At 41.7% G+C, this 26,304-nt stretch overlaps 1 protein-coding gene across 2 annotated transcripts in view; it reads left to right on the top strand.

Annotated features, from left to right (window-relative positions):
* The first annotated feature begins 10,390 nt into the window (after positions 1–10,390).
* The window catches only part of RASEF (RAS and EF-hand domain containing), a 39,307-nt gene continuing 23,393 nt past the window's right edge, over positions 10,391–26,304 (top strand). The window contains exons 1-3 of one of the 2 annotated variants that reach the window (XM_064438232.1): positions 10,391–10,934; positions 24,801–24,947; positions 25,741–25,831. In XM_064438232.1, the coding sequence (XP_064294302.1) occupies positions 10,582–10,934; positions 24,801–24,947; positions 25,741–25,831 (591 nt within the window). In that variant the 5' untranslated portion in view covers positions 10,391–10,581. The remainder of the gene's footprint in view (positions 10,935–24,800; positions 24,948–25,740; positions 25,832–26,304) is intronic. The other variant, XM_064438233.1, reaches the window with a different exon arrangement.

Genomic DNA, 26,304 nt, shown 5'->3' with positions numbered 1-26,304 from the left:
TTCATTTTGCATTTAATTAGTTTGAAATAAAATCTGGAAGAATGGATGGTACAATGAATTGTCACATATGCCTCTATATTGATTAGTTTTGGTCTGTGGGTTATTTATTTATTTATTTATTTATTTATTTATTTATTTATTTGTTATTTCTTGCTGCTTAAGCTCTCTGGACAGAAATCTGACCCTGCTGAAGTAGTGGCAGTATTCTTGATGGACCTGTGAATCTTCTTGCATTCATATGTACTGGTTCACGTTCAGTTACCAGACCAATTCAATTGCCATGGAGCAGTTGTTAGAAACACTAGCCACTGCTTGCCATTACAGGAAATGGGAATTGTAGAGAAAAAGGGACTTCCTTTTCTTTATCCTAGTCGTTGACATATTTGTATGTATTTTAGATCACTTTCCAGAAATGTGCCACTCAACAATTCTTCTTCAGAATTAATTGGCACCCCAGTGTCCTATGAGAAAAGAAATAGCTCTTAAATCTGTACCAGTAAATAAATGAGTGTGTCTGGGAGTATTCCTGGGTACTCAAACCAATCCATGTGGCTTGTCACGTGTCTGTGCAGTCTGACTGCATGCACAACCTGTTTCAGGAACAGTCTCTGAACCATTCTTAGCTGCCTGGGAACTGTTCAGAGAGTGCTGGTTAGAACGGGTCAAGTCTGTGCCAAGAAAGGGTCTAATAAGTTACTAGCAGAGGCAGCTGAATTACAGTGTCTAGGAAGTAGCAGTGACATGCCAAAGAAGAGGAAAACTAGCTATTTAAGTTGTACAAGTGGACAAAGCGCCTCTTCCTAACCTTGGAAGTTATGCATTAAGATTCAGCTTTATTTAAAAATTTTTACAAATCTTAGAATGCCCTGAGTTGGAAGGGACCCACAAGGACCATCAAGTCCAACTCCTGTCCCTGCACAGGACAACCCCAAAATCCACACCACGTGTCTGAGGGCGTTGTCCAAGTGCTTCTTGAATAGTGTTGGGCTTGGCGCCATGCCCACCTCCCTGGGGAGCCTGTCCCAGTGCTCCACCACCCTCTGGGTCAAGAACCTTCTCCTAATACCCAACCTAAACCTCCCCTGACACATCTTCCTGCCATTCCCTCAGGTCCTGTCATTGGTCACCGGTGAGAAGAGATCAGCACCTTAAATCTTGCTATTATTTCCAGAGGTTTTTCTGCTCCCAGCTTATACATAATTTCCATTTCTTTACTTTTATTTTTCTAAAGCAATTCAAACTTCATCAACATTACTAGGATTCTGCATTTAGTATTTATTTATGGTTTTCCAAAAGCAAGGCTGACTTAGCCCTTACAATGATGTGATGTGTAGGTCTCTGTGCCTATAGAACTGGAAGGTATTCTTAAAGTTCTCTGGAAGGATGTGGGATTAACTTGGGTTTTGTTTGTGGGTCTCAGGATGCACCTGTTGGCCAGCTTTTGCTAGGTCAGTCTGGAATGCACGAAGCTCAATTTCTGCAGAGATGTCACTTTAGATGCAATTTAAAAACTCTGTAGTAACTGCAAAAGATAAGTGTCTGGCTTTCCAGAAAAAATATCCTTTAGTGTTTGGCTATAGCTGCAGCATTTCCTGTCAGATCCGGACAACTTAATGTGGATATGAAATCACTATTATTCTCATTAAATGCAAAATACATTTTTAAAGCCATTCACAGCTAACTTTTAAAATGCAACTAGTTTGTGTTATGCTTACAGGAATTTGTCTGCACTACAGTGTGTTATAATCATGTTAAAGTAATTCTTAATGTCTGTTGCTAAAGAATTTACTTTTTTAGGTGGTACATCCCTTTTTCAAAATTACAGCTCTCAAGGACAGACTATATTACAGCATTATAATATATATATTTTAAGTGGCACCTTTACTACTATATAGTACAGAAATTCATGAAGAGTAAATTTGTTTACAAAGATTGTATTTTATTTAAACTCCAAGTTTTAAAAAAGGTTTATCATGAAAATAAGAATCATTATACATATTTTTGACCCTGTTGAAATGAATCATTTAACAAATAGTTGGTTAATAAAGAACAAAACTTCTTCCCTTGTCCTGGATTACCTGTGCACAGTTTCTTTTTCTTTTTTCCTCAAATCCATTTATTAAAAATTATCCACTGGATCATCCTTAGTTTTAGAACAAAAGTTCATGGTGACTGTTCAAAACTAGAGCTGTCCTCATTTCTGCTGAAGGCAAAGTAGCACAATATGCTTTTCCTCCCTGATCAGATGGGTGAATGTGATGGCCCATTTGTGCTAAAAAAAAACCCCAGCAGCCAGCAGAGCACATTATGTTAACTGTCACATAGCTATAAAGTGATAAGAAATACAATATTAATATATTCAACAGCTTTTGGACTTGAGCATAGTCAATTAAAGCGCTTGGACCTCGTCACAGCTAAAGCCTAACAATGCCGTCGAGTGAGTGGCTGTTGTTACCTTTGGGTTTCAGAAGTCAGGTGCTTTAGAAAGAGGATCAGCCTGCTACTGAAAGCACTTATTGTGCACACACAGAATTAACTTTCCATAGATCTTCTTGAGTATTTGTTTGAAGTTTACTAATACATGAACATCAGTATACACACTTTGTAAAATATTTGTGAGCAAAGGTTAATACAATACAATCTGTGGAAGAATTTTCACCTGTGGAAAAATAACATACTGGAAATAGTTATTTTTTTTAGTCCTCTCCAGCTATCTGTATCTTGAAGGTCTGCAAGATAATACACACATCTGAAGGGTATATGAGGTCCGTTAATGGATTTGGGCTCAGAAGAACATAATTTTTTATCTTTATGCTTTGGAGGCAGATGAGAAAGGACCTCGTTTTAGTGATCTTTTAGAGGAGGAAACATCCGATAGAAATATTATATTTTTTCCTTTCTGATTTTATACCATGTTGCTGAGATGCATTGGTTTCTTCTGTAATTTGTATGATGGAAAAAAAGGATATCTCAAATTGGTAGAAGCTCTGGCAGATTTTTTTCAAGTTTTTTTGTCTAAGGCTATGACAAAATCTCACTCCTCTTCAAGATTAACAAGCACAGTACTTTCTCCTACATTCCAGAAGAATTAGTGTGGCTTTATAACTTTGTGATTCTTTTGTTTGTTTTACTTTTCAGCTGTGAGTCATGTAACCTTTAATCTCCTCTGGTTTAAAAACCCCATGAATTTCCTTTAACACTTTCCTATTTAGAAGATCCTTGGATGCATCACTACACCTTTCTTCTTGTCCAGCTCTCCATTCTTTTATTGCAATATCTTTGGTCATACATTGTAATAAATAGCTATTTAATATTTTTTAAAGTTATTTTCTTTCTCACAGGATAGGGAATTAACTTTGCTTACGTGGAGAAAAGTCAAATTAGTTGTGTTCACCTTTATTCAGCATTTAAATTTGAACTGTTTTCAAGCTACTATATACTCAGGAAGTAGATTCTAATAAGATTATAATCTCAAATGTTATTCTGACCTTTTATAAGTAAAAAGGCCTGCTCAAGCTATTTTTCTACCCTAGTAAATGATAAACATCAGAACTGTTCTCTAGCGTTGAGGCCAGTGGTCATGGCATTGTCCATTTCATTATTACTGAACTGGACTTACCTTCCAAAGCAGGGTGGCCATATTGAAACTTATCTTCTCTCCCAGACAGTGCTTGTTAGGAGAGAGAAGTCATTTGGGAGATGCTAGTTGTCCTGCACCCAATGCCAGGGGAGTGTTCTAGGCAATCTAACAGTGTAGGTGGTTGAGTTTCAGTGCCTTTTATGTCATTCTGGTATGAACAGAGAGATCTGGCACTTTTGAAATTATTAGTTGCAGTCAAGGGCACTGAGAGACACCATCCAAGACTGCTTTCAATGGGGCATTTACAGTTCTGCCTTCTCCAGGAAAATTGCCCAGAAGCCTGAAGTTGTGAGCATGCGCAATAGCCCTGCTGGCACTGATCCGCTCAACAGCCCAAATCCTCTTGGGATACCGAAATGGGACATTCTTCCCTCTTTCTTTAAGGGTCTGCTCTGATATCAACACATAGAGTTTGCCTAATATGACCAGGAGAGGTTTCACACAATGAAACAGCAGCAGCTACTTTTACCCAAGGTGCATGTTTTCTTTATAAAGCAGCCTGCAGGTAAAAGCATTACATACAAACTTGGGATATGGATCCAGTCTTCCTCTCTCTCGGAACAGATTCAGGTAGTTCTTGATCCATGTAAGAAACCCTGTCCTTTAGGCTGTCTTATATATATATAAGACATATATAAGTGTGTGTGTGCATATATATACACATACATACATAATGGTGTATAAACATATATATATATACACACCATATAGCTAGAATCTGTGAAAATAATGCAAGATTTTTTGGGGCCAGATAGAGAGAAATGAAGGATGGATTGGTGATCCATTGGAATAGGGAAAACTGGCATCCAGCATCTGCTCCAAAGGCTTTTCTAGGTTGTTATAATGCACTGTAAAACACAGGTACTTGGAGCAGTGGCTTTGAGCAGCTGGATGTTTCTCAAATCCATCACTCTCCCCAGTAGTTCTGTTGTTAGGACACTTGACTGGGGGAAAAGAGAGATAACATTAATTTGCTTCAGGCGGGGCAGTGAATTAAACTTGGTTCTCCTGCTTTTGGGGAAATGTTCCAACACATTGAGTAAGAAAGGGAGGTAAGAAGAGGGTGAAACAGTGGCCTTACTGTTTGCAAGCAAAACCTGGACCTTGCTGTGGTTTTGAAAGAGCTTTGGCACCATCCCGCAGAAAAAGGTCAAAGCTAATCCTAACTGGAAAGAGATATTAGGTCCGTTTGACCTAACTTGGTTCATCTCTTTCCTGAAGAGGACACTTCTATCCTCTGTCTTCAGCATTGCTCACCATTAACTGGATCTGCAGATGGGGAATTGCATTTTAAGATGCCTATTTCTTCAAGAACGGAGAAGGTTCATCAGTAGACATAATCTGGTTTTGGATATTAGAATCAAAAAAAGTGTGTAGACTTTCGAACCCAAGGAAGGCTTATGTACCTGATAGCTTGCATATCTTTCAGTTAGGAAAAGATACTGCCTTAACCTAGAAAGGTTATTTTGCTTACCTCTTTAGACTATTCTGTCAATCAGAGCACTACCAGTGACTCTCTTCGTGGCTTCTGTAGGAATCTCAGGGTCCTGATCAATGTGGATTTTACCATCTCTGACCACGCACAAAGGAATATTTAGTCCATGATGAAATTCAGACTCCTAATAATGAGCAGGATGCAATATTCTAAGGTAATAAATTACTTTTGCATTGACATGTTATTCCTCTGTGAATAGAATAACTGCTTTTCTTTTCAGTTGTTTTCATGAATGGAGACAGAGAATTTTGCTTTAGATTAATTTCTCTTACAGCTATGGAGAAAGAAATAATAAGAAATTAAGCAGTGGTCAGGTTTTCTCTCCACAGAGCAATGTAATTACTGCTTGCTGTAGCAATCCAGCCTTAACACAAGAACACAATGACAGAATGGATCTAGCAGCTGTGATTTCTTTGAGCCTAATGGGACTGAAAAGAGAAGGGAAGAAAAATCTCTGTTTTCCAGGTATGCTTGTGGATCTTTCCAGGTCAGTCAGTCTCATTTGCCCCTTTGTTTCTGAGGAAGTGTTACTTCCATACCTGAAGGTGGAATTTAAGATTCGGTGACTGCTTTTGCATTTCACTCAGCCAATTCTGCATTCCTATTCTTGTTTATTAAAAAGCAAGGTATTTGTCAGGACTCCTAACACCTTAAAAATTGGGCAGATTAAAAAAAACAAACCCATGATATCATGAAATCATCATGAAAGCCTTCCTGCAAAAGGTGACATTCATAAGTATTTATTGCTAGCTGCTTACGTTTTTCAAAACCATTATGGATTTTAAGAACTCGCGAAATGACAGTGTGCATTTAGAAAAGTATTTTTCTGTTATTTCTGTTGTTGGAGTACTTTTGTAAAAGCAACATGAGGGTGACTGCTAAATCCTCCAAACTAGACCGAACAGTCATTGTTAGTCATCTAAGCATCTCCCTGGATATTCAGCTGATCATACAGACAAGCTTTTAAAAAGGATGTCAGATGTTCATACCTCCTTTGCTGCCAATACTTAATAATCTCTGCAAAAGTACTTTGGGTACTTCACTATGCTTTTATTAATGATCTATTTTCTCTCTTGCAGGCTGAAGATACTTCATCTGTATGGTTTCCCCTTCAGTCATGGTCTGGAGTCCATTAAAGATATCAATAAAACTGTGAAAGTCTTTCATAACCTCACTGTCCCAACTGCTAACATTTCAATTGAATGAAAAATTCTGTGTAGCCTGAGAGACATTTTTGGCTTTTAAATGTTCCTGTGCTTTGACAAAAAGCTTTTATGTCACTTTGAATCTTGTCTTTCGATAAAGTTGCAGTATCAAATTTTGTTCTTTTGCAATTAAGCAAGTTAATTTCTTTGCCTTGGACTAAGTTTTTAAAGGAATAGATTATGCCTTATCCCCTTCAGAGGTTATAATGATGCAACATATCTGAGAAGCACAGTCTACATGATGGCTGTTACATTACCCCTAGTTTTTAATTGAAGAGAATAAAAAGTGAGTCACACTCCGTAAGTACTAAAAATTACACAGGAGGGAATGAGAGTATGGTCTATACTCTGCCAAAAGTTGGCATTTAAGTATGTGTACCTATCCTATATGCTTCACAGGAGGTGCGTGCCTCGATATAACTGGGTGAAGAGCTGAAAATGCCATCAAAGTAATAAGAAATGCAAATGAAGGCACAGTAGAAGAAAGGCAGGGAAGGGAAACAGCTGGGGGAAAGAACCATTGCCACAGCCCATCTGCTGGGACCTCCCAGAGCTGCTCCACTCTGCACGCCACCCTCTCACCATGCCCTTCACCTGCCTGCACACACTGTGCTTCCCTTCCTGATGGTAGGGAGAGGGTGAGGTTCATGGACAGGTACGGGTACAAAAGGAAGAGATGGAGTGCCAGATTGGGATTGTGATGCTTTGAGTTATATGACAGCTTGCAGAGGTGGTAACGTTTGTGTCAGCGAGTGGAGAAACTGAAGTAGGTTTAATTAATTAGTTTTCATCATGCTGTGGCCAGTATGATACCTCTGTGTAATAATAACTGCTTTCAATGAGATGTTTCTACATTGCTGGTTGATTTGATTTTACTTATCCTCTACTTTCCAAGTAAACTGTACGGTTTGTGATAAACTGCTTAAACTGTGCAAATGAAAAACAGACAAAGGTGAATAAGAGTGTCAGTGCAGCCATAGAGGGATTCATTCAGTCCCTTAACCACGCATAATATTGGGAAGATTAATTAATGCATGTGAGAACTATAGAAAAGAAATATTCTGTCTTCAGAGTAAGGTCTGAATAGTGTGCATTAAGTTCTAAATAATGCCACATACAATAACGAGGAGTAACAAATTATTGAATAATTGTTCCAGTTTTTGTTCTATTTTCTAACTTTTAAATATTTGATATTCCAAGCAAAAGTCTTCCTTTAGTATGTATGTAATATTCCTAAAACAATACACAGAGAGGGATGGGAAGAGGGCTGATATTTTAGGTATGGGATCTGCCTGGAGCACAGCACTCCAGCTTTTCTGGGCTTCTGCATATTTCTGCAAAGTTACTTTAAGACTACATACACTCAAATAGCATTTAAGAGATCTCTAGCTTATCCCACTGGCCAGCTCAGCTCCTCTGCTCACTCACTTCCTGGGGCAACACTAGGTCTTGATGTCACGTGGTGCCACATCTCCAGTTTGTGGTTACCCTGTCTCTTCTAATCTGCTCCATTTAACCTCCGTGTCTGTAACTGCGTCAAAACCCACCTTTGCCCACTCAGTACAATAGGACACGTTGGTAGCGGTACAACGAACCCCTTCTTGTTCACATGTTATCTTAGGCCTCCCTGAAGTTCCTGAGCATGATTTCATCTTCTGTTGTGCCTCTTCAACCGAACAGATGCTCCAGCTAAGTTGTGTGCTTCATGGCACAGGGAAGTAAAACAGATAGACTGAAAATTGCATGTGAGGTATATCTCTATCTTTATCTTTGATAACCTACTTATGAATGTAAAACTCACCCTGTACCATATCCACACCTCTAGACCACAGAAACAGTGTTTTGCTTTTGCATACTTATTTAATTTACAGCTGGATTTGAAGGGACAGGTCCTTCTAAGAGAAAGCACATAATTTCAGAGCAAAGCGCTGTTTTGCTATTGCCTGCTGGGAATCCTGCCTTCACCACTCAGGTCTCATCAAATAAATCATCTTTTGTTTGTTATCTCTGTGGTGTTCTTTAGGACCATTTGACTGAACCATGGCCTGCCAGGCAAGCAATGGTTGCGTGGCATTCTGTAACACTGGAGGCACCATGTGTTTTGCAGGGTATACCGATGCTATGGCAGTGCTAAATGACACACCGTACTTCATGCCAGTGCCTGAGATTTGTGTGGCAAAACTTCTATAACAGTGGAAACAAGGTGGATGCCAAAGACTGAATTCTATTTTATGTTATCCACTGAATACACAAGCTACTACCTGCACGTGAAGGCAGAAATCTGGCCCATATAGGCATCGCATGGGCAAATATCGCAAGACTTTTATATGGCTTGATTAAAAACTGAATGTTAATGTGAAGATGTCTTTTTTTAAGCTTTCCAAGAAAACAAAGATGCAGACCTTTGCAGCAGGAGGGTCAAATCCCAAGTCACATAAAAACAGGGTTACATAGAAAAGCTTGGGAAAAGGTGATGTTAAATCTCAGAGAGGGGAAAAAAAAAAAAAAAGATGGGGGCTATATGTGCAAAGTCTATGCCCTTACTTCGCAGTCCAAGGTAGTCACTAGTATAAGAGATGCGCAGAACCGAGTAAGCGAGTGGGTAGGATACGGATTACTGACAAATGTCAGCTCATAAACCTGCAGCCACAAAAGGAAACAAGGTCAGCACATTGATTTGAGTGGGAACTCCCTGTCTAGTGAGACACAGTCAGTCCCGGATGAGGCTGCTCCCATTCAGCTCAGGAGCTTGTCAACACTGAAAGCCAAATATCCCGACTCCTGTGAACAGAGAGGTGGTGTGTGTAAGCAAGATAAGTTTGTCTCTACTGATAGCTGAACAACCCTTCACCAGCCCTGTAAGGGCTTAGTAGTACTCTTTGGGTACAAAAGCTTCATAAGCAGATGAGAAACCATGGAACAGAAAGAACACTTTTAAATTAAATCTGCTTTAATAAAACACTAGATTTTGCTAGACCTAGAATCTGAACATGATACCGCTTTGCTACTCTAGTTTTACAGTTGTGTAATGGAAATATAGTGACAAAAATGTATAAAATCATAAATTGAAGTCCTTCAGTTACCTGATATTTTTAAGCTAAAATTTATACTCCAAATTACCTAACAGCTGTATTACTCTAGAGTGCAGGGAACACTTCACAAAACGTTTTATTGACTAGAGATAGGTTGTTGGCAGGATTTTAGGCTGAGTCTCTCCAAGCCTGAGAAGACAGTAATCAGAAACTGTAAAATCATAATAATTTCCTCTGAGCGCATTCCACACCTCTTACGCAGAGGAACGCTTTACAGTTCCCATTTACAGTGCATAAATTTGTTCTAATGGGAGGTCAGCTGGACTCTTTGTACTTTGCCGGATCACGGACTTAGCCTTGGGCTGTGTTTCAGTCAGTAAGGAAACACCGTTTCGGTAGTTGGATTTGTATTCTGTTTCACTCTGTCACAGCTCTGGTATAAGCAATATACATTTGCAGCTGGGCTAAACAAGAATAAGTGCAGGGAAATAAAATAATAATAATAATAGAACAACCCTTCAGGTAAAGTTTAACTGCTTCCAATGGAATCTGAGTTTTGAGTTTGACTTCAGGAAAGCGAGAAGTCTTGAGTTCTGTCAAGCAGGACACTAGTTCTTCTATACAGAGCTTGAATCCAGCTTTTGCATTTGCATTGCTGCACCTGGTGTGTTAACAATGCCCATCGATAAATTACCGGTGATGGGCTAGCAGTGAGCACGTACTCGGCAACGCGTAACTCCCAAGAGTGCTCGCGGTCAGCAAGAATTTATCTAGTGAAACTTCGGGTCGTGGTGGGCTCCCTGTCCCCCGTGAACATGCGGAGCATTTTTATTCTGCTGGAAAACAGAAATGAGGCCGAACACCTTACGCGCAATACCACATTGACTGCTGCGCGGGGCTGGGGCGTGTTCTTACGTGTGGCGCCCGTAAGCACCCACCTGCCCCGCCGGCGCCGCGCTGGCCAGAGGCGCCCCAAGGGGACGGCGAGGGCCGCCCCCCGCCCCGCCCCGCCCCGGCCCGGCCCGGCCCGGCCCGGCCCGGCCCGGCCCCGTGGGGCGCAGGGCGGAGCGGGGCCCGTCCCGCCCCGCCGAGCCGACGGCAGAGGTGTGCCGGCAGGTCGCGCCGCCGTCAGCGCGCCGTCCCGTCCCGTCCCGTCCCGTCCCGTCCCGTCCCGTCGCGGCGCGGGCAGAGGCTCCGCGCCGCCGGCCGATGGATCCCGAGGCGGCGGGGGACGAGCTGTCCCGCCTGCGCGCCCTCTTCCTGGCCTGCGACGCCCGCGGCTCGGGCCGCATCGAGCGGGAGGACTTCGCGGCGCTCTGCGCCGAGCTGCGGGTGCGGCCGGCCGAGGCCGAGGCCATCTTCCAGCGCCTCGACAGCGACCGCGACGGGGCCATCACCTTCCCGGAGTTCGCCCGCGGCTTCCGCGGCGCCACCCGGCGGCGGCCCGGCGGCGGCGAGACGGAGGGCGACGAGGCGGCGGCGGCGTGGGCCGCCCCGGGGCTGGAGCAGCCCTGGCGGGACTTCGAGCTGCGGCTCGGGGACGAGGCGAGGTACATCCCCAGGTAAGGCCCGGGCCCGCCGCCCCCGCCACGCCGGGGTGTGTGTGTGTGTGGGGGGGGTGTGTGTGTGTGGGGGGGGTGTGTGTGTGTGGGGGGGGTGTGTGTGTGTGTGTGGCGGCGGGGCCGAGCCTGCCCGCGGGCAGCCCGGCGGCGGCGAGCCGCCCCCGCCGCTCGCCCTCCGGAGGGGAACGGCCCTGCCGGCGGCAGCTCGCGCCGGGGCTGATGCAATACCCCGCGGGGGAGCGGCGGCGGCACGGAGCGCCAGCCTGACCCCTCGCCCGCCGTGCTTGCAGGCGTACGGAGCCCTCCCCGCGCCTTCCCGCCTCTGAGGCTTGGCAGCTCCCTCTTTCCAGCGTGCGGCCGCTTGCTTGCTTCCTCCTCGCGGCTCTGCCGGGGGCCCACGTGGGAAAATCAGGCCGGTGAAACTCGGGGTGCGAAGTGCTGCCAGCTCCGCCAGCGAAACTTTCTTTCCCCCGCTACCCCACTGACCCTCCCCCAGCATCTTTCTTTCACCCGTCTTCGCTTTCCTGGTAAAGGCGGACCGGCACCACCTTTGCTCCAGGTTAACCGTGTTCCTAAGTACGGCTGGGGCGCTGAGTAGGTCGCTGAAGTTCGTCGGAGCCTTCGCCCTTGATGCCAGTGAAAGGAAGGCGATTAATGGTAGCTTGGGTTGGGACTAAACGCGATTGCCACGGGTCTGGCAGTACTGAGCTGGTTCCAGTTCACAGAGGCGCGTTTTGGTGATGCGCAGTCATCCGCCTGAAACCTCAGGCGCTCAAAATTAATATGAAAATGTTGGCTGTAAAAAGTACAGAGTGATTCTGCCTCAATTTAAAAATGGTGATTTAAGGCGGAAAACAAGCAATCTGAGTTTAAGGGCTTGGCAGCTAGTTACGAGGTGATTTAAAAAAATGTACGTATGTACATGAATACATCCAGAGAGACTGTGTTGAGTTGCAGCGGGTCCTGGCTGTGAGGTACGCAGAAGCTAATAAAAAACACATTAGCTTCTGTGTAAGTTTTGTAACAGTCGAGTTGAATGTGGAGTTTGTTGTTTCATAGGAGCATGTATCAGATCATTGACAAATTTTTATCATACCAATCTCCATATAATGGACCTTAAATTCTTATCTACTCCAGTAATTTGGATCTAGCCACTCTTAAAAATGTGTTTGGATTGTGAGAGAAGTTTCTTCAGAGAAGTTCTCAGTTACTTAACCTGCTACTCGTGTGCAACTGGAGTCGATTGTTCTTTTCTTTTTGGACTGGAAGGTTAAATAACATTGGTTGGTCATATTGGGCGGCTCCATTTCAGACAGATCAGTAACTTCATACACGTCTGTTTTACCTAGTTCATGATGCCTTCCTTGCTACATGCTTGCTTTCTACAGAAAGAGAACCAAAAAGGAAAGCCTGTTTGAAAATTTGCAGAAGCAATTAATAACTTAACCTAAAGCCAGACAGAAACCCAATAGGAGATGGAAAAAATCTGCCTCATGAACAGTAATGGCTTGTGAAAGCAGCTATCTCCTTTTGGTAATAAGCCTGTCTCAGTATCTTGGTTACTGGGTTTGCAGCAGCAGTGTGAAAGTAGTCCAGTCATTTGTTTAAGGATAGCAGGAGGGAAGGGGAGTAGCTTTCGTTGGCTTGACTGTGCAGACGTATCCTTTAGGTTTGTTAAATTCATCATGACACAATTAATGTCATTTGTGTTATTATTGTTATGCATCAAAATTGCAAACGGAACTGAATTTTGATAGTTAAATACGTGTGTATCAGGTGGGCAGCATTTGATGTAACTGTGTCCTATTCGTCTTTAGCTTTAGAAATAGCATTGAACATCCTTCGTAGGCGGCTGTGTTTGTTAGGTGTGTGCCAACGTCAGCTGAAGAACACTGTGCCTTTTGTTTTCTTGTTCTTTCTCTTCCCTGTCCCAAAGTGCTAGAAGCAAATCTGTGTTACAGCTCAACTTTTTTACATTTGTGGCCCACATCTTTTTTTGTTGAAACGTATGTGTAGGTTTTTTTTTTTTATGTGAGTAGTCCCACTAAAATCATAAGGACTGCCTAAGTAATGATAGTTTGAAATTGTTTGAGGAGTCTGCGCATAGAAGAGGTTTTAAGCAACAGAATATAACAAAACCAGGTAAAGTACAAGCTGGTACGTCAAAGTTATTTATATTTTTATTTAAATTATTTATATTTTCTTTGTTGTTTATCAGTTCAGGTTTTTTTCTGGGAAAAGCAGCACTTTGAAAACCAGACCTAGCTTGGAACACACCTGCATTTTCTATACTATAAAACAGTTGGTGTCCTCACGTTGTTGTTTATCACTGTTTGCTGTAACATTGGCATTGAAAACCATGAGAAAAGTAATTACAAAGAACAAACTCCTCAAACCCAGATGAGTGGAGTTAGCTGTCCGTATTTTTTTATCTTGATCATACATGTTTTCTGTTGTGATCATTTTGGGGTTCAGTCCCTGAAAATGCTGTGCCTTCTGGCCCCAACCTAGCAAAACACTGGCATGTGTACTTTGATGCTGTTGTGGTTTATATACAGAGAAACAAGGCATGGCTTTAGGTGGAAGTAGTAAGATAAAACCAGGGCTGAAGTCAGGATAAAATGATGCAGTGGTCTCTATCATTCCTGAGGTTGACTGACTGCCCGTGAAAATCAAGGGGATCTTTTTCACTGATGTGAAAAAGCCTCTGTTTCTGCAACTGAGCCTTTAAAAGCCATAAATAAGCCTCCACAAGGAGGTATGAAACCTAGTAACAAATCAATATCCTGACCCAGTCCTCGGTGTAGCAGCAGACCTTAGATGCAACATGGTTTACTGCCAGGTACTGCCACTTTCCAGGTACTAAAATAAGCATATACTACAAGAGGTGTATTTTGAATGTAGTTAATTTGAAAAAAGATAGTTTTATTGTGAGATGGATCCTGCCTCTCTGCTGTTTGGTGTATCGGTTGTACAGTTCTGTTAGCTTATACTTTAAAATGTCAAAGTCTGTCCTGGAGCTGTAGTTGTATTGGTTGCAGTTAAACAGGAAGAGTAACATCAAAGACTTTCTTTTCAGCCTTCCCACCTGAATGGATTTTTGGGACCAAATTCAGTTAGATTTCTTGGTAAGGTGGTCACTGTGCATCAAAGTAGTGGTTGCTTTAGTCTTTACACATGCTCAGTGGGCAATTGTGCCTCTTGTCAAAAAAAGTGGAAAGTCTTTCCAGGCTGATGACTTGATATAATCTGTGAAGTCAGATTTTAGTGGAATTGTGTAAAGGGTTGTGGGGTTGTTTTTTTTTTTGCTTTTCTCTCCTTCATTTCATTTAAAATGCAGCTAACCTTCTGTGTTGTTGTATTCAATCAGGTATAATAAGTAATTAAACACAAAGATTGCAATGCCCTTGGTTTATATGTAGTCAGTTGCCAGCTGGAATATGCTTCTGTGAGCCATAGGAGATCTGTTTTATTGAGAGCTCAGGCAGGTTTGTTAGTTTGTTCCTCTAAGAAATATTTGCAATGGTACAGAAGTAGACAGAAAAAGTTAAGAAACTTACCTCTTTGGCACTTCAGGAAGCGAGTGCTACAGTGTACTGCCTGCAGTGGAAGGGTTTGGCCCTTGACCGTGTTACTGGGCGTTCCGTTCTTTTTTTAATATGCGGCCAACCTCAGGTCTGTTTGGATTTCAGTGGTAAGGTTGAAAGGTTCCCTCCACGCTCCTAACAGGCATGTGCTCCTTTAAGCATGTGCAAAAGTCTCCTAATGGCAATGCTTTTCCATTCCTCGGCTTGAGCAAAGAATGGTCCAATATCCACTGACATTTCAAGAGAAAACCTGTACTTATGAATGCTACTGCAATTATTTTTGTCTGTAAATTACAGGCAAAAAAACTTCCCCAAAAACAGATATTAAAATTTTAATGTGAAAGTCCTGCAGTCAAAAAGAGCAAAGGCTTGGGACTGTGTGTGCTGTGTGCATTCTTGTGTGTTGTGGAATCACTCTGGCATGAACTGAATCCCTTTAAGACCTACCAGGCTATTTTTGTGTGATGCTGGTAAGTTGGATAATCTGATTGGAAAATGAACTAAATTAATTTGAGCATGAATGTGGGAGAATCTAGAGAGAATCTAGAAAGTTTGGACTCCTATTTGGAGTTAAATTCTTCTGGTTCTGAGAGTCCTTGTATGTCACTGGTTTGCTTTTTAGTCTTGGGGTCTGTTTTACTTGTGTGCCTTGTACTTTGGGCCAAGCCGACTGTTCACTGGACTCTGATTTTAGTGCTGCTGAACTGAGATTTTATGCATCATGCAATTCCAAAGCCTCCTAATGTGATTCTGATAACAGTTTGCCCCCAGTCATGTCATCTGGAGCTGTATAGAAAATTAGGATCTGGGGGATGTGATAAAATGATCACTGTTTTTAACATGAACTACTTAAACTATGAAGTCAGGGAGTGCTTATGGGATATAATGCTGTGCTACAGCAAGGGAGAGGGTCTCTGCTGCATAAAAAACCATCCAAAACCTGTCGTGCTCTTGCCATCATGAGCCAGGATGGGTTTTGGCTGAAGTCGATACAGAGCATAGCATTAGCTCTTGTCAGCAATTTGTGTTTACTTCCAAGAGATGATAGTCATGATATCGGCATTGGCGAGATTTCTTTGGAAGTCAAAGTGTGTTCCCTGTAGAGGGGATAAAGACAAATCCTGAGCAAAACCAAATGCTGGGTCCCCCATCATCACAGTGCTGGAAGGGGGAATCTCTGCTGTAAGAAGGATGCCTTGTCTTTTTATACATCTCGCGACAGGGGGTTTGACAAATGCGCTCTGCCGGAAGTGTGATGGACGCCTTTCTGTGAGCCAGAAGACTTTCTGAGCTACCTCAGGTTTTACTGCTCTTCTGGCTTTTGCTTTAACCAGAGCAGCATCTGTGCCAAATAACTTAAGCACTGTAGCATTCATTTTCCTGGTATTTTCATGTCACATGATAATTTGTCATAACCATATCCTTTGGAGCATTCTCCTTTTCCACAGACTTCATCTTTCCCCTCCCTGTTGCACAGTTGTTTCCACTCCTGCTCCGCTTGCTCCAAATCACAGCTCTCTCTTTGGGAAGGGAACAGTATTTATTCCGTGGAAACATTAAAAATCCCTTCCCTGGGAATCAGCCCACGGCCGGGCTCTCTCATCCGGGATTGCAGATTTGTTTGTCTTCTTTCAGTGCAGCCTGTTTCTGAAGGGGCAGGTACAGAAAAAGAAAAGCTGGTATTAAAACACCCCATAGTGCGTCAGGTTGAGAAATACCTTGAATTTTTCAACATGTTAACATTCCGTATAATCTGTTTTTCCTCAAGGCACTTATCTAGGAGGAAGTGTTAGGCACTGAGCTGTGACAAAAGTAGATCCTTTCCAGTTTGGAACAGATTTGGTAGATCTTTTCTGGTGGGTGATATGATGGCACATCCAGTGTGTCTGCTTTTCGGAAAGAGGTATTTATTTATCTCTTGGTGGCGCACACAGGCTATTGGTCGCCACTGTAAGGGTAATCATCAGATGTGTAATGTTTGATCTTTCTCCTGCTCCATCCACCCAGCTCAGACCTTCCTGGCTCAGACCACCTTATACTTCATCCTTTCATGCCCATACCAGAAGGGAGCTGATACAAATGATGAGCTCACCTTCACTGGGAAGAGACCATTAGAACAGTGTTCTAAAACTTAGGAACGTGAGCATATTATCAGCATGAAAACAAGTTTAAGTATAGTGGTGATTATCTTTGCTTTTACCTGCAGCTACAAAACAAAAAACTATATTTTACCAGTGCTTGAAACATGTCTGGGTCAAGAAGACACAGAGTAAGTGTTCGGGGACCTTAAGTCTGCAGGTAAGGACATGGATAAGAACAAAGATAGAAGTGAAGACAGAGGGCAGTAATTGTCAAGGGATGGTGTTGAGAAAGGTATGGGTGTACACAGAAGGACCTGCAAGAACAGGCCTGCTGGAGAACACTTTGGTTTAGTTTTCTTACCTCTCAACAAGACCCTCGCCCAGCTAAGCCTGATAGCCCCCACACAGCTCCTGCCTAACTGAGCTCTTACCTTGTTTCGCTGCTTTGTGCTCCCCAGAGTGCTCTGCACAGGGGTGGGGAGGGGCTGAAGGTGTGCTGGTCACCTTGTCAGTCTCTGCCTTTCTAAAGCAGATACAGCTAAACATAAACAAAATAGCAATGGAAAAAACACTCAATCTTTACCATGTAAATGAGGGAAGCTGTCATTATAACATCACTGGCGCATCTTTGATTTTCTCCAGTTTTCCATTAGCTTATTGCCCTTTGTACATCTTTGGTGGAAAATTAACTGCCCTTGGTGTCAGACTAAGGGGCCCGTGTAACATAGCGTCCTCTCTCTGGTACCTACATAGGGAAAACATGTAAGATACTGAGCAACTGTAGAGTTGTTACTCTTTTATAAATTCCATCAACTCCTTCTGAGCTGTACTCAGAATGTGGATCATTAGGCAAATGGTCACTGTATATTCATCAAACTAAAATAATACTCTGAATTGATGTGAATTAGGATAGCTCTGAGGGTTAAATGAAATCATGCTGCTTAATATAATCTATGCCAGTTAATATAATCAAAATATCTGATCTCTCTAATCCCAGTGTTTTTATTCTTTTTTTTTTTCTCTCTCTTCTCCTCCTGTATTCTGCCATGGTATTTTAAATCTGTAATATTACACATTGCGTTATCATCAGGGCAGTTTTGTTTTCTTTCTGTAATTCTGTGAGGAACTCCCTGAACCATGTGAATACAGTTACTTTGCTTAAGTTCATTCTTATAGGAAATTGTGCAAATTTTTACTAATTACACTTACTAATTCTATGGACAGTTTAGGTTATAAAACCTTTGGGATGATGTAAGGTAAAGCCAGAACAGAACTTGGTTAGAACACTATACTTTTTTGGGTACTAGTGTTTTGTGTCTATACTTTCTAGAAGCAGCAGAAAGGCATGCATAGTAGGTGGAATAACTATAGGTGCCAGATGGTCCAACGGGACAGTTTCTTTCATGTGGTATATCAGAAAATGCTCTTTCTATGCATTAGTATTTGTGAATGTCTACAGTTAGTGTTAGTGTGGAACTTAAAAGGGTGCAGCCAAATCCATTTAAAAATGTTTTCAAGGAAGGGCAGTTTTAAAGGGCATTTCTGCTGGATTTTGCTGAAAATGAAGAGCATTCTAGTTGTCTTTTTGTCTAGCAAAAGGATAGACTATTCAGGAGTCAGCTTGGTGAAATCCACTTGTGAAATCTTCCTTGATAAAAAATTTTGAATAACTAATGAATTTGCAGAAAGAAATAGCATATATTCAAGGGGAACTGGAGACAAACAAACAAACTGGGCAATATTAATTTCAACTAATACGTCCTGCTGCAGTGTTGTCACTGATATTTACCAAGGCATGTGAAAACAGGAGTGACTGAAAATATGGAAAAAGACCATTCAGAAGAATTCCTCTCATAATCATCAAATACTTACTGCATCTTGATATAGAGTGTATATAGCTGCATCCTTCTTAAAGCCTGTGTATCTGTAAAATATAACCACAGTGTACTTGCTGCTAATTCATCACAGATACTTGGAGTGATTAAATCAATAGCATTCTTCCCAATTCATGAAAGTGTATTACTTCTTGCTGGAGGTGTAAGTGATGAAGCAGAGTCCCATCAATTCTGTTGTATGATTTTAATTTCTCCGCTGTGTTTTTGTTGCTGCAGTAGTTGTTCAGTCATGTTTTTAATTACAACTTCCCATAGAGTTGCCATAGAAGCACTCAGGTAAGTGTCACTGAGAATTTCAGTGGCCAGTGTTAATCTAAAAAAGCATTCCAGGCCCTTTCCAGGATCCTTCACCGTTGTGATTGTATGGGCATTGTTTTGCTTCTTAAGCCTAAGTACTGCTTCATAAAACTGGGTCACTGAGATATTTTGAATGCATCTGGATGGTAGCTGGTCACTGAGCTAAGGAGGAATGGTAAATATAAAGAGGTTTTGTGTATCACAGAGGGAGAATAAACTCTCACAATAACTGCTTTGTGCTTCTCACTGCTGCATCTTAAAGCAGTCTTAGGTATATGGCAGAGGCTCAGCAGCAGGGAGATACTGATTTCGATCTTCGTTTCAATCTTCAGTTCGGGTATGTGTATTTGCATACACTTTGAAAAGAAGCTGCAAGAGGGAGTGGCTGTGGCATTCTTGTAAGGTATTTCTGCAACTTTTGTTCTCTTTACAATATTCCATTACAAATGTCCTCTGCTCCTGGCACAAAATACAGTAAGCAAAGGCCAGACTAATTAATTCTCTGCTCCCATCAGTGTAAAACACTGTACCTTCAGTTTCGCTACTTCATTAATAATCTGTATGGTGGGAGGCCTCTGGTTTTAACAGTATGCATGTGCTGTTTTTGAACACAGGATCTGTAGTACTGTTTGAGGTACCGTGCAGTTTTATGGGTGTAGCTTCATTTGATTTAAAGGCAGCAGCTGATTAGTCCTTCACAAGATGGGGTGAGAAAGATAGAGTACCAACATAACCCTATAATCTTGTGAAAAAAGTTTTGCGGGTCCTTAAAGATCCAACCCTAATTCAGTGACCTGTGATTTGGAAGAGAATCAGGAAAACATTTGCTCTAGTAATGAATATTTAATGTTAGCATCAAATAACAATTTTCCTGCTGTTTGCTTGCTTTCTAGGCAACAAGGTTATTAGTAAGCATCTTGTTGGTAAAATCTAAAGGAAAAAAGAAAATTTCAGAACACAGATTTCAGGCTTGTATTTCATGTTGCTAAAAATCATGTATGTTGACATAGATGTTGCAGAATTTATCTGCCTTGGAAGATTGATAAACTCTGTCCATCTTGCTGTGGCTAGTGCCATTTATGTTTTACAGGCGACTCATTTAAAGAACTGTGTGTATATTCACAGTGAAGAAGTGACATCATTCAGCAGCTAATTCTTGTTATGCATGACATTTGCTTCTATCTAAAATTTGAAACTATTCTGGAACAGTTTACTGGCTGTTTTGGTGAGCAGTTTGCAGCTCTGAAGGACAACTGCTGAAGTGCTAGGAATTTATGAAGTGCAGTGTACATTACCAGCTCTCAGTCCAACTGTCAAAAATAAATGGAATTTCAAATGGAGAGGCTATGGAGAGGCTATGTTTTCTGATGTCTGATGTACAGCCAGGCTCCAGCTTCAAGCTTACCCAACGTTAATGGAATTCTGTAAGCGGTAACACCTCGAGACACTGACCTTAACGTTAGTCCAGCTGTGGGTACTTGAAAATCAGTGTCTAAATGCTACAAATCTGCTGTACACTTGAACTTTAATTGAGATCTGATGAACCCAAACCTCAGACTTATTTTGTGATATACTTCATCATCAGAACCATTCCAAAACTGTTGTGCAGTAAACCCTTCAGTGCAGAAATATCACACTTGTCTGTATTATGTAAAAGTACAGATTGAAAGGAGGGCAGATTGTAAGTCTACAACTTTTGTTTTGTTTTTCCTAGTTTTAATATTTCTGATGGTGTCAATAATGTCAGTGTTGTTTTAGTTCAAAGCTGTAGATCTGGAAAATGTCCTTAACACTTCTTAAAATGAGAATTATTAATTGAGTAAACATACATCTGGGAGTTGTTTGATATTATTTATATATAGTTTGTAGCGTCTGATTATCAGATAAATCTGCGCATCATTGTGAGTACTTTTGAACCTTGGCATTACCCTGTTTAAAATATATTTTGAAAAAGAAATTGTGTGCATACAGTGGAAGATACTCAGAGCACTACATTAAGTTTAACTTCTGGAAATACCAAATACAGCTAAAGCATTAGCCTTTGTAAAGGAAACCCTTTGCAAGACAGAAACAGGTATGTGTACAGAAATGCCCCTGGCATCAGTAAATCTGTATTTCTTTGTGCTGCTGTTATGTTTCTATATATTGAAATGAATGTCAGCATTTCAGCTAGAAATAGATTTTTATGGTGTCCTGAAATACTTACGTTGCTTAAAATGTGAATCTGAGCTATAGTAAAAATTATGGTACTGTTGTAATAAAATAAGTTATACCCTCAGTGGGGAAATCGCATAGAAGAAGCAGGCTGCTGCAGTGTTGATAATCTAAGTAGTGGAACTGCTTCAAGTGGGAAAAAATGCAGAGAATATAAACTGATTGTTGCTATCGTGTGTGGTGAAAGTACTAAATAGCACTACTCTACAGAAGATAGGAAAACATCAGCTGTCTAACAAGGATGATCGTTATATCAGAATTTAAGCTTTCCTTTAACAACAAAAATAGGCCATATATTTGTGATATGTTACATATAGTGTTAGACTAGAACTTGCAAAACAGGAGCCAGCAGGGTGCCCAGGTGGCCAAGAAGGCCAACAGCATCCTGGCTCCTACCCGGAATAGTGTCGCCAGCAGGAGTAGGGAAGTGATTGTGCCCCTGTACTCAGCATTGGTGAGGCCGCACCTTGAATACTGTGTTCAGTTTTGGGCCCCTCAGTACAAGTACTGAGGTGATGGAGCATGTCCAGAGATTATTTGTGTTTGTGTTTCTGCCCACTAACATGCCATATTTCCTTGTTTCTTGTCTGCTTCCTCCGCCTTTCTAGACCTGATCTTCCCTTTTCCTTCCTCTCCTGTTTAACTTCTAAGTTCTTGAATACCTGTTCATGTTCTGGCATATAGTCTATGTGGCAATCAGCTTCAGTTTTCCCTGGGACTGCTAAATTCTGTAATAGGATTTTTTTTCTGGTGTATTTCCTTACAGTAATCCAGATATTGGAACCTAGCTGGCATGTAATACAATGGGTTACGTGGTGTTACTAGTGGTATGATGAGAAATCAGTTCTTTTTATGTAGTAACCTGTGTAACAATGTTTTGGTGCTTATGCTATTCTTTGGTTTTGTATCTTGTCAAGAGTCTTGCTTTTTACAGTTAAAACTGTATACAGAATGTGTAAATGAGTTGGATCAAGTGGAAGCTGGAATATACTATTCCCACATTGAGGCAGATTTTCAGAAGCAGTATAAATTTCAGATGGGCTTTTAATAACTAAAGAATCTACATAAACTTTTTTATTTCTCCTGTATGGGATATATCTCTTATCTTTCACATGAGAATCATATACAGAATTAAGTTTGTATAACAATTAATTTATTGGGGTATAAAACAGGGCTGGCATTATAGGAATGCAGTCATCTGGACCAGAATAATTTGTCTTAAATCAAAGATCTGCATTCTCATATACCCTACAACTCCCCACCCGCCATGCATTGATACAAAAGATGTAAATACTAGAACTCCCAACAGCTGAGGGAATATCAAACTTCTTTTTTCTTGAGGGAGATATGATCACCTCCCTCTACCCCCTTTAAATATCCATATTAACTTAGGGGGTTGACATTCACACAAAACCAGTTTATCCCCTATAAAGGAAAGGGAAGTAAGCGGAGCAAGAGGCCCCCCTTGGCTCAACCATGACCTCCTGGGTCTGCTCAAATCCAAAAGAGAAGGGTACCAGAAATGGAGAAGTGGAGGATTATCCGTTGAGATCTACAAGGGCATTGCCAGAACATGCAGAGATGCAGTTAGAAAAGCAAAAGCCCAGCTTGAATTGAAACTGGCTCTAGATGTGAAAAATAACAAGAGAGGTTTCTTCAGGTATGTCAACCACAAGCAGAAACAGAAGGAAAATATAGGCCCACTGTTAAACAGAAAAGGAGAGTCAATCACCAATGATGCAGAAAAGGCAGCAGTCCTCAACACTTTCTTCACCTCTGTCTTTACCAATTCTGTTGGATCCCAGGCTTTGGGAATGAAATTCCTGGTTGATCCTAACATAGACCCACCATCAGTGAAGGAAGAGTTAGTGCGTGAATTACTACAGGAGCTTGACCCCTACAAACTGATGGGCTCTGACGCCATCCACCCGAGGGTGTTGAGAGAGCTGGCTGACATCATTGCAACGCCACTCTCCATAATCTTCATGAAGTCGTGGAGAACAGGGGATGTCCCAGAGGACTGGAGGAAGGCAAATGTTACCCCTATCTATAAGAAAGGCTTGAGGGAGGATCTGTGTAATTATAGGCCCATCAGCCTTACTTCAATCCCTGGGAAAGTTATGGAATGAATCCTCCTGGGGGCCATCACAAGTCAAATGAAGCACGTGATTGGGAAAAGCCAACATGGCTTCACTAAGATCAGATTGTGCTTGACAAACCTGGTGGCCTTCAACGACAGAGTGACTTGCCTGGTTGACATGGGGCAGGGAGTGGACACTGTCTACCTGGATTTTCCAAGGCTTTTGATACAGTTCCCCACGGCCTCATCCTGGAGAAATTGATGTGTTTTGGCCTAGGCAAGTGGTCTGTGCAGTGGTTGGGAAACTGGCGGACAGGCTGTGCCCGAAGAGTGGTGGTAAATAGCTTTTTTTCAAAGTGGCAACCTGTCACAAGTGGGGTCCCCCAGGGATCAATCTGGGGCCCAGTGTTATTCAACATTTTCATAAGTGATCTGGATAACGGGATCAAGTGTAGCCTGATGAATTTTGCAGATGACACCAAACTGAGTGGGGAAGTGACACTCCAGAAGGGAGAGCTGCTCTGCAGGAGGATCTGGATAGGCTGGAAGAGTGGGCCAACAAGAACCTTATGAAGTTCAGCAAGGGCAAGTGTAAGGTCTTGCACCTGGGAAAACATAATCCGGGAGTGCAGCACAGACTGGAATCCACCTGGCTGGAGAGCAGCTCTGTGGAAAGGGACCTGGGGGTGCCGGTGCACAAGAAGCTCAACATGAGCGAACAGTGTGCTGCTGCGGCCAAGAAGGCCAACAGGATGCTGGGTTGCATCAAAAAGGGCATCGCCAGCAGAGATAAAGAAGTCATTATCCTGCTCTACTCAGCGCTTGTCAGGCCACACCTGGAGTGCTGTGTACAGTTCTGGTCCCCGCGATGCAAAAAGACGTGGACAGGCTGGAAGAGGTCCAGAGAAGGGGCACCAAGATGATCAAAGTACTGGGCAGCCTGCCATATGAGGACAGGCTGGGAGAACAGGGTTTGTTCAGCCTTGAGAAAAGGAGGCTCAGAGGGGATCTCATCACCATGTACCAGTACTTAAGGGGTAGCTACAAAGAAGATGGAGACTGCCTTTTTACACGGAGTCCCATGGAGAGGACAAGGGGGAATGGACACAAGTTGGTCTTGGGGAGATTCTGATTGGACACGAGAGTGAAATTTTTCACATTGAGGTTAGTCACCATTGGAATAATCTCCCCAGGGAAGTGGTTGACTTGGCCATGTTGGACACTTGCAAGATTCGGCTGGACAGGCTGTTGGGCCATCTTGTCTAGACTGTGCTCTTCCTAGAAAGGTTGGACTAGATGATCCCTGAGGTCCCTTCCAACCTGGGATTCTGTGATTTTCATTTCTTATGCAGTCTCCTAAAGTTATAAACTTCTTCATAGGTTATGATTAACATTAGAGCCACCAACAAACATGGTATGCATTATGGGTTACTCTAGTGGCATGCTCTTCAATACACCATTAATAGAAGCATAAACAAAATTTACACCAGCTAAAAAGTTTTTTCTCCAGTAGCTATATTAAAGAAGAGAAGCAGGAAGGGTAAACTTCATTTAGAGGAATTCAGACATACTATGCTGAATGTTCAAAGTCTTTATCTATCTTGCTAGTTTTTAAAGACGTACAAAAAGGGGTATATATTTGTAATATATTTTTCAAACCTGTATAGAACTTTGTTCCAAATAAGTGACAAAATGGTATCTCTCTTTTTCAGACAAGAGCATGTCAGTGTTCTGTATCAGAACATACACATAGTGGAACCAAGATTAATCCAGCCGTATGAACATGTCATTAAGAACTTCATTCGAGAGATCAAACTTCAAAGCACAGAGATGGAAACGTTGGCCATTGCAGTAAAAAGGTATAGTGAGCTGTGTTTCTAGTTCAGCTATGCAGGTATTTTTTTTCTCTGTCACACTTTGTTAGATTAAACTACTGGTAGTTAATGCCAAAATATGTCATGCAGGGTATTTCCATAAACTGAGTTGAAAGTTTACATGCACATACATGTACATAAGCACATGTAGTAGCTTGCCAACAATTCCCTGTTCATGTCTCAGTTAAGGTCTGGACCAAATTTTTTGCTGGCTCTATTCTTATATTTATCGTCTTAAAAGATTTTGACTCCCCTTCCTTGGCTGTAACTTTGAGTTCTAACACACATGCCCATTATACTTTCATTTTAGAAACTTTATTTTTGCTTCTTCAGCTTCAAGGGGTGCATTTACCTATTGCAATTAATTGGCATTTGCAATCTCGTATAATTACTGCCAAAACCAAACAGATTAGCTCAGAACAGAGATCCTGTATGTGTGGGTGATGCAATTGCTGTAGTTATCCTTTTGAAGTCCTTTCATAGAATAACCAGAGGGGCCTTTTATCTCTGTAACTTAATTTTCAAAATGCAGATGTGATATATTTCCTACTAATCATGAGCTGTCAGCTATTACTTAAAATCCTGTTTGCCTGTATCTTCAAATTAATTTGTGATTTCGGTTCCCAGCCATACCAGTTTCAAGGTCTGGGCAATGTTAAATGGTTTCCATATCTGTCTGTCTCATATTTTTCAGCTGAGGTAGGCAGATCTGTTTCACACAACATTTCTGTCAAGCCAGAGGTCAATTCCTAAGAGAGTATTTACTTTTAAATTTTAGAGCTCAGGATAAAGCGGCAGTTCAGCTCAGTGAGCTGGAGGAAGAGATGGAACAACGGATACAGGCTGCAGAGCATAAAGCTAAAAAGGAAGTGAGTATTTTATATTTGCAGAATTTCATAATTACCAAACTCTCAGTGGTCTTAAGCAGGATTGATGGCCAGGTGTGTTTTTGATCCTGATCACCTCACTCAAAGCTGACGAAGGCAGGGTCTTAATAAAAAGAAGCTATCCATGAGATCAAAAATGTATTATCTTAATGCTTTCCAAAAGAGGAATGGGTGATCAGATGTAATAAACCAAGAAAAAAAGTCTTTCTCTTTTGTGAGAATATGATGGACTAGAGGAATTTATTTCTGAGACCGGTATTGGAATCAGATTGGAGAAAATTACCTTTTACCATAAAAGAATGGAATTTAGTGCTCCTAGTAGATGAATTTATATAGAAATTAATGCTTAGATCATTTGTTCCTAATTTGTATATCTGCCTGGAGTGGTCATCTGTCTTTCCCCCATTCTCATCCTGCAACTATATTTTAGAGAGTTATGGACATAAGAGAGGGTA

Source organism: Phalacrocorax carbo, chromosome Z (assembly GCF_963921805.1).
Source record: "Phalacrocorax carbo chromosome Z, bPhaCar2.1, whole genome shotgun sequence".
In the NCBI taxonomy this organism is placed as follows: Eukaryota; Metazoa; Chordata; class Aves; order Suliformes; family Phalacrocoracidae; genus Phalacrocorax; species Phalacrocorax carbo.
The sequence above is the reverse complement of the archived record's forward strand: the minus strand, read 5'-3'. Positions and strand labels throughout refer to the sequence as shown.